Source organism: Cupressus sempervirens, chromosome 3 (assembly GCF_028749045.1).
Source record: "Cupressus sempervirens isolate cs-2001-9-10 chromosome 3, ASM2874904v1, whole genome shotgun sequence".
NCBI lineage: Eukaryota > Viridiplantae > Streptophyta > Pinopsida > Cupressales > Cupressaceae > Cupressus > Cupressus sempervirens.
This window is the reverse complement of record NC_143120.1, coordinates 544,755,513-544,765,096: the sequence shown is the minus strand read 5'-3', so window position 1 is coordinate 544,765,096 and position 9,584 is coordinate 544,755,513. Positions and strand designations below refer to the sequence as shown.

Here is a 9,584-nt window from a genome sequence, read left to right as displayed (position 1 = left end):
TTGATATTATCAAATTCAAATTTAAAATATAAACAAACTGAACCCTAAATGCATTTACATTGTAACTAACTTAAACTAACCTATAACAAAATAATTAAATAAACAAATAATTAATTAATATTGTAAACTTCAAATTATTTTATAAAAGGGTTATTCCATTTGCCTTAGCAAAATATTATTGTCTTAATTTTTTTTTGGATAGTATGCACTTATTCCAAGGATTAAAGTGGGTGACAATTCATTTAATAAATTGTAAGCATGAAAATAAAGTAATATTTGAATGTGAACATTATTTTTCTCGTCTTTTTGTTTACATCCAATCATCTTTTTAAATAATTAGCATTCATTACAATTGAAAAATGTGTAAATATGTTGAAACTATATAATATTTTTGGAACATTCAAAAATACTTTTATGCTGTTGATTGCTTGACCAGATCAATTGAAAGATTAGCATATAAACGATTACATTAGTTTACCTATCCTTACATAATTTTAAGTTTACATAGAAAATTAATTATTCTATAATTATGCTTACATAGAAAATTAATTATTCTATAATTAATTGCATAACTATAAGCAACTCTTCCCATCAAATTACACTTGTTTTTAATAAATTTTGACATATCTTTAGGAAAGAAGATGAAATTTGATAGAGCATCAAAGGAGTTGGCAAGTAGGATCAAAGTTTTCCCCAGTGTAAATTGTTGGGATGAATGAATGAATTGTTGGCAGAAAACCCGCCCGCAAGACAAAAAGATATCCCTGATGATTAGATTGCGTATGGGGGAGGCGAGGTGGGAGAACAAGGATTCCTTGTTTAGTACGGGAAAGGGGAAAGAGCATATGGTTACAGAATGCAAGGTTTGAGGCTGTAGGAAGTGCTGGGGAAACAAAATATTGAATTGTTACAGAGATGGCGAATGCGCTGGATCATCGAGCCAGAAGATCGAGATGGCAAGGGAGCTCGATGGGATCCATTACGCTTGACCTCAAGCCTGGACTGGCCCTCGGCCCTTTCACCCTCGGTATCTTTTGCCCCACCTTTTAATTTTTTTAAAAATGATTAACAACCTTCACAAGTGAAATTCGCGATCCTAATTGTAGATTTTCATGCTAATTAAACATTTCCACGGCCCCCAGGACGTCAACATTTAGGGTGTTCATCCTGTGTGACCAAATAGGTGGCGACATAAATTCCGAAATACAAAGCGTTTGTACGTCAGGGAATTGGTCAATTTTCACATTGTTAAAAAAATCTTGCAAACTATTTATGCTACACAACCCTTCTATTGAGTGAATTTTTGGGCTGGCAACTGGTTACATTCATACCCCAATGGCACCTCGAAACTCGTTTCTTCAAAGTTTTCCATCACAATTTGAAACGAGTTTTTTGTGATGATCTCTTTTTGGTATTGCCTTAAATCGCCCTTGCAATTATCGAATTTTGTTTGTTTCCTTTCTTTAATTCTGAAATCAGTTTATGATACTTCTTAGATGGATTGCTTGTTCTCTTCATGTTTTGATGCCTTCTTACCTTGTTGATGCCTATATACTATATTATGTAGTAATTCTAATTGTTGCTTTATTTATATTGCTCTCTGCTATTTCTGATAATCGCTGCTTCAATATATAGTTGTTGCTGCTTATTGCTGACTGTGTTAATTGGAAATCTCTGCTTATTTCTGCTGTAAATATTTGTACTTTTAGTCTGCCCTGACTTTGCTTCTTTTCTTCTTCCTCAAATGAAACCTTTCCTCTTAAATATCCTCTAATGTGAGGAGTCATGCCTTTTCATAATGGTCACAACCTTTTGCAATTACACATGTCAAAAGGTTCAGAGCCCTTCACTACTGTTGACCCTTTGAAAGACTCTCTTCCTTATCTTCTTTCCATGCCTTTCTTCTTCCATTAATGCTTCCTTAATTCCTTTCTCCCACTTTTCCTTCATAAACTAACTCTTTTCCCTTTTATATTTTATGTTGAGGGAGTCACAACTCTTCATTACATTCCCCTTGTCTTTTCATTAAACTTAATTAATTTGTAATTATATTATATTTATATGTTTAGTATTTAATTTCATTATTATTGTTTATTATTAAATCTTATTTCAAAAAGGGGTCAATTACATCTTCAAAGTTTTCCGTGGCTTTTTGAAACTAGTTTCTTCAATCCTAGTTTCTGCATACCGAGTGTCACAATTGGATTACAAAGTGAAAGTTTCTTCATGCGTCATGGCACTTCGAAACTAGTTTCTTCAATCCTTTAAACCTACACTGCCTTTGCAACCTTGACTTTAAGTTATGTTTTATAAAAAGTACTTTCAGGATGTTTGAGATAGGTTTCAGCTTCATAGGAATTGTGATAAAGATTCTAGATTTGGGGAGTTTATAAAAAATTCCAGACTTAGCTAAATTTCAGAATTCAGTATGCTTTGATTAGTGTTACCTTCTACGACCTTTCATTACTTTCTAAGATCAAATTGAAGCCAAAACAAGGATTTGCAAACATCACAAATCATTTGGTTTCAAGCCCACATCCTTGACTAGCTTAGCTCAACTCTTGCCCATACCCTTGACAAACTTGACTACCCAGCAAGTCAAATTAATTTCTCAGACTTGAAGACTTGAAAATTGCCACCAACCAAGACCACATAAGGCAACTACTCCTATAGCTAAAGCAAAAAGAGGGGTTTCCCATTTGCAATGGAATGTGGAATGGGGAGATGGTGTGGAAATCTCACAGCGCTATCCCAGGGTCTTGAAAACATTATTAAAAAAACTATTTTAAACAAGCCTTCAAAAATCCCCAAAAGCCTGAATCTAAGTTCCTTATTTTGAGACAATTAAAACATAAATATTCATACACATCGTAACACCAAAATAATAACATAGAATAGATGGGGACAATACTAAGAAACACAACATGGTTGTGTAGAGTGTGTCTAGGCCACAGTTACCAAGAGAATCTGGTGTCACTAGTACTAGAATAGCACTATCAAGGTCTTGTTATGCCATGATGTGGAGAGATGGTGAACGACCTTTAACGCTCATCTTAGGTCGGTCAAATTCTGTAATGCTCTGCATACTCGATTACCCCATAAGTTCTTAATATTACCATACTGCCAAAGTGCTAACCTAAGACACAGTCAATCACATCTACACAAGTTATCTCATAGCATTGTATTTCAAAACTTCTGATAAAGAATATTTTATTGATAAAGTTCATTACAATGAAATTAACTACATCAACAAGATACAAACGTTGATAGCATGAAAACAATATTATAATTACCATTAAAATTTGTTAATGTTTTAGCCCAGAAATAGAGATAAACAGCAATATAAGAGCATAAATAATATACCAAAGACACAAAACATTTATCCTAGGAAAACCCTTCCACTTGAAGGGAAAAACCCAGCCATACCAACAAAAATCTGTATTATTGATATGATATGATATGATAGATTTTAATGACGTCCACGAGACTAAAGTAGTCTATGGGACCCATGCAATCGCCCTCCCGAGTCAGGAGCCAAACTAGTCAGTTGCAAAGTTTTGGTTAACTTGATCAAGAAATGTTCATAGTACAAGGCTTTCACTTGATTGATTTACAGCATACCAAGCAGTCACTTAAATAGATTTCATAAGATTCTTCATCTTTTACACGAAGGTCTCTTTGAGTCCCAAAAGTAAGACCCTTCATATTTCCACATATACAACACTTCATATTTCCATACACATGCCTCTTCGCAGGCCATATGACACGTCTTTTTGCATAATATAAGCTTAAATATAATCACATATATCTCTTTCAGCTGAAGATGACCATAACGGTCATAACAAACATATTTCTACCTCATTAAATCAGAGATAAAGATCTCTATCGCAGCTACAAACTTCAACAAACTCTACAGCTTCATCTATTTTACAATGAATTCTTAACTTGACATCAAGCTTTCAAATAATTGAATCTCATTATCAACAATATAAATGATGTTAAATCCATCATCCAATTAACAAAAAAATTGAATCTTATTATTAATAATGTAAACAATCATCATCCAATTTAAAATCATAACAACATTTAACATCTAAAGATAACTTCTATATCAATCTCACCATGAACGTCTAGTATAATTAATTGTCTAATTGAATGTCATTTTAAATCAAATTATTAAAATACATCTTTTACAATATCTTCACAGCAATATTCACCCCTAAGCACACATCATCATCTGAACCTAGAACCAAGTTCTTGATGTTATACTGTCAACCAATTGAAGCCCAAATAATGCAACATTTAATATGATACAACTGTGTATCTTTAAGAAGCATAATCTCTTTAATCTTTGTTAGACATTTAATTATAAGGTTGATCCAGGCCAACAAAGCAAAACTCTAATACTCTTATTTTTTACTATTGATAACATTGATATGTATGAGGAAAAGATGTAGGTGGTGTCTAGTTTTTGTTTCTGTTTTACATGCAAGATTGATCTTGGCTGATACACAAATTAACAGAAAACCAAAATTTTGATCTATAAACCTCTAATTTGTTCTTACCAGACATAACTAAATTTCATTTGATTGAAGCATTTGTAAGGAAACATACAAAGAACTCTAAATGCATACCAAAATGTACTCAGTTATTCATAAATTTGCAGTCATAATCGCAATGATGAAATATCACCATCAAACACAAATGCAAGATTTAAGCATAAGTTATTATAAATAAATGGAAGTCAAAACAAAGAGTTACGAATCAAATAAGAAAATCATCCTTGGTTTGTATTAGTATAACAATAATATAATAGAAGTAAGCTAATTTGGAGTGTTCCAAATGCTATTGTGAGAGTGTTTCAAATGATATTGTACAATAATATAATAGAAGTAAGCTAACTTGGAGTATTTCAAATGATATTGTGATCAAGGTATGTCTATGATATGCAACATAAAATAGGCGAGGAAGGTATAATGTCTTACATTTGCGAGATGATCTTTAGTAAATATTGTTAGCAAGGATAGATTGTTGCTTTTGGTTAATTTACTTTTTTTAAGAATGCTATTAAAACTTTATTACAGTTGAATTTATTGAAATATGGTTATTTATTACAACCTCTTCAAATAAATATGTGCCAATATTAGTGTCAATGACTTGGGAAATAGATTTCATATATTTTCATGATATCATTACAGCGTGGGATATAGGCAAGTGTTGTTTTTCAATTAGAAGATAGCAAGTTTTTTCCTTGCTCAGTAGTTAAATTAAAAGTGTACTTGCAAATGACTTGGCTCTTGGCATTAACTTGCAGGTATTCCAATTTGTGAAGCGTTTGCTTATATTGAACAAAATCCAAGCATTTATGATGTGGTACATGTGAAATACCACGATGAGGTGAATGACAATATCCTTTGTTTTTCAAACTAGAAGTTATTTATAGCTTGATAAGGACTTATAGATTTATTTTGTAGTTGAAATTTATGTGCAGAAAAGCCATTGTCTTGAGTTTAAGGGGAGACATAGGGATAGGGGTTTTTGGGTCTATAAATGTTTCGTTGATTTTGGGATGGTAGGGAGACAACTCTAAAAATGTTTTACAAAAATTAATATTTGAACTAAGCTATGTTATCAGCCTTCAGGTATTATTGGTAAGGTCTTGGGTCTATGATCCCCTTTACACCTATGGTTTTGCTTAGGCGCCATACCCAAGTGAAGCTTAATACTTTAAAACCTTAATTTTTATTCTTTATCAGTGGGTATGCCATTTCCTTTATCCGTCCAGTTCCAGCTGCATCATAACTTTGTAACAACATTTTATATCAGAATATGCCAGCAAGCAAGCATTGAATTATCATTTGAGTTGTATTTGTGAGCTGTACCTGTGAACATAATATACTTTTATTTAGTGTAACACGGGCACTAGGGGACAGGTGGTGAGGGGATGGTAGGATGAGATTCTGGGACGGTGGGAAAAGGGCATCATTTTGGGGACACCAAGTGTTGATGGCGGGTGGTGATATTTATACTAAATACTATACATATAGTACCTGAAATGCTAGTTATGAACATATGTATAACAGTATCAAAGTAAAATGGCAAATACTAAATACTTGAACATCAAATCAATGACCATTGAATATCAAACTACTAATTTACTATTATTGTAAGAATTTCTGGGTTTGATTGTGTTTAGATTTTTGCATCAACATTTCAAATCACACTCCCTGATCCATCATCAGCATGAAGCAAGAGAGAGCAAGGAGAAATGATTAAAGTTGCAGACCTGTCAAGATTAAATAGAGTGAGAGAGGTGGGAAATTGCAAGAAGGGGAAAAGGGGGCCCACTGATGTGAAAGAAAATAATAAACAAAAAACAGAAAAATATGGATACAAAAACAACATAAAAAATCATAGAAAGAAAGGAGAAAGTACACCATACTAAACAAAGAAAGAAAGAAAAATAAATCAGTAAAAAATAGAATACAAAATAAAATTGTCGAAATGGAAAATAAAAGATTTCTATTATATTAAAAATATTATAAAGACAATTACAATGAATAACATGTTATCAAAACAAGTACAAAATGAAATGTTGTACTGAAGGGAAGCCTCTAATCATCTTTCAAGGCAAACTCTTCATTATTTGAACTCAGTGTAGTGGGCGTAAAAACATCAACTTGATGAGACAATTTCCCCATCAATTACTTCTTTTGTTTTTAAACTTGAAAGCAGGGGTATGGGGGCAGCAAACCCCAATGAGGTCAAGGGGCAGCATATTTTCCCTCTTGCATGGCCTTTGTATTCTTCGTGGAGCCAAAATGGAGTGTCCCAGTTGGTCAGTAGGTTATGATGAGTTTATAACTGGTGGAAGGAATATGTTTTTTCTAGCTTGTGCATTAATCTTGGGATTTGGATGTTGGATTTATAACAAAGGATTTGGACATTTGTTTTGGGTGGTTCTAGCTCATGATTTATAAAGTACCATTTGATGGCTTCATGTATTAGTTTTATAGATACTGTTATGCTGCCAAAATTGCTCTAGATCTCGTCTTGGTGATACTCTTGTGAGGGATGTTCGTGTAATTTTTCTGTAACCTGTTGTTGTTGATGATACAATTATTTCCTGCTTTGGAGTCCGTTTTTTCCTCTGAAAGGATTTTCCTAATAAAAGCTTGTGGTATGGCATCATTTTTGTTGTGTACTATTTTTTTACACACAGCTCTCCTCAAAGATTAGATTAGTAAGTGTTTCTAGGAAGTATTTCAGTGTTCATGTTTCTTTATATTCTATTATTTTTTAAATTAAACTTTGAAAGATATCTACTATTAAAATCAGTTTGCCTTGATAATATGGTTAGATATTTTTGTTTTTTGGTCTTTTGTCATTCCTTATAATTATTCTTTTTTCTATTGAGATGTCACGGCTCTAATCCTTAATTTACAGACATTCATTTTTTGTTCCTTGTGTTGTATAGGAGCCTTTGATGTTGGACCTTGTTGTCAGCTTTCCCGATCATGGCTTTCATCTTCGATTTGAGTCTTCTTCGCAGGTATATTTTGAGTTCCATTCTCTTCGCTAACAAGTAGAGTTGGAGAGGTTGTGCTTGTAACCTGAATTTCATTCATTTAAACAAAAGAAAAAATTCATTTATTATATTCTAAAGAAAATTGACATGATTCGGACATAATTTGAAAAACAACTTCTGAAGGCTACATGTTTGTTAGTAGTATTCAATTCTGTTCTTTTTTGTAGATGCTCTTTTTAGTTGCTTGCTCTTTGCTAATAGTGGAAGTTATAAAGATGGCACTTATAACACATATATTGTTCAAGTTTCCTTAAAAACTTCTCTTCTTATATGGTGTAACTAACATAAACATGATTGATTTGTAGGTTATGAGGAAAAAAATTTGAAATTTTGAAGGATACATGAATTGTGATAGTATTTTAGACATTGATAAGTAGGAGATCATTTCCACAGCTAGTCAAATTGTGATATGAATATCAGGATTTAACTGTGTGATTTTGAGTCAAACTCGATGACCCATATTTCATGAGATATGGGTCATCGAGTTTGACTCAAAATCACACAGTTAAATCCTGATATTCATATCACTATTTTAGACATGACAATCGAAGGCAAATTGAAAGATTTCATGGTCTAGATTGTTAGTATATATTTCATCATATGATTTCTGTTTATATTCTGTGCTTCTAATGGTACCTCAGTAAAGTTATCTTCAAGTATCAAGTAAAATGGTACCATTAAGACTAAGCAACAACTGCACAGAGTGCAGAATAAAGCATCAGCAAAAAAGGTCAGCCTACTCTCAAAATAAACAACTCGTAAATGATAACTGATCATGCAAGGGGACTCTTTGTATACTAAATTTTTACAACCAAAAAGTCAACTATAAATTTCAGTTCGAAGCATTGCCAATGGATTTAAAGAAGGCATGGGTCCCACTAAATTATTGTGCCTGTCAGACCCCTGCAGCTTAGAATTAAAATGGTCTATTGTAGCTTGCATTTGGTTCATCGTCCTCTTGATACGTTTCTTTATGATATTTTTCATTCAGTCCAGGTGAATCGCTTCATAACATGAATTGAAGAGAGGAATCCCAACTGGAGATGTTTAGATACAACTGAAGATTCTGCTTTGTTGTCACCATTACAGCTGTTGACATTTGATCAAGCATATTTTGTGCCCTGTTTTACCTATTGGTTAGTCTATTAGTGTACCCATGGATATCATAAAAAAATCTGTCAGCAGTGCTAGTAGGAACAGGACGACCCACATTGAGCTTGTTATAAACAGCACCAGTAGCTTCTATGAGTCCACTTTTTACAACCCTAGCTGTGCCAAAATCACCAAAGCATTGCTGAGAGTACTGATAATTCAGCAAATTCTTGCTCTCTACATCTGTCTCTTCTCTTCTGGGTTAAGCCTTGATTTTACATTTTGTCTAGAAAAGGATTAGTCAGGTCTTAAAAAGATCGAGTCTCAACCATGTAATCTTGCTCAAAGGTCAAGGATCTTATTAGATTTTCTTTTTTTCAGTATTTGGAACCTTTAGGTGAGGATCCCCTACCCACCATACCCATAAGGGTGCAGTCACGGTCCAAGTCCTTGGAGGTTCCCCATTGGGCTTGCCAAGGGTCCCTCCTAGGCATCTTGGGTTCCTTGTGGGCTCTTCAAGAGGATCCATAGGGAACTAAGGCTCATGTGGGGGACCTTGGGCCGAATGCAAGGGAACCCAAGGGTTGCCACAAAAATTAATATAGAAAGAAAGCTGTACTCCTATTTTCTAGGATGGGGATGGTAGGGGACAACATGACGTGTTTTGGGTATGAGATACTTAGGGCATTCTTAAGGGGATGACTGTTGAAAAAACAAGGAATTTTGAAATATTCATTTGATAACATTGATATATGTTAAAATGCTCAATCAGTATTGAAAAATACTGATTATAAATTCACAGGTCTGAATCAGAACTAGAGGTATTTGATCCCCAAGAGGCAGAACATTTATTGATTTCGATGGTCATATCTCTTGTTTGGATCGTTAAATTATATTTGCTCCG

General features: G+C 33.5%; 1 protein-coding gene across 1 annotated transcript in view; it reads left to right on the top strand.

The window, feature by feature from the left end:
* Window positions 1-760: 760 nt before the first annotated feature.
* The window catches only part of LOC149567575 (PHAF1 protein At3g51130), a 93,866-nt gene continuing 85,042 nt past the window's right edge, over window positions 761-9,584 (top strand). The window contains exons 1-3 of the mRNA XM_089820813.1: window positions 761-1,027; window positions 5,315-5,397; window positions 7,478-7,552. Of these exons, the coding sequence (XP_089676939.1) occupies window positions 916-1,027; window positions 5,315-5,397; window positions 7,478-7,552 (270 nt within the window). The 5' untranslated portion in view covers window positions 761-915. The remainder of the gene's footprint in view (window positions 1,028-5,314; window positions 5,398-7,477; window positions 7,553-9,584) is intronic.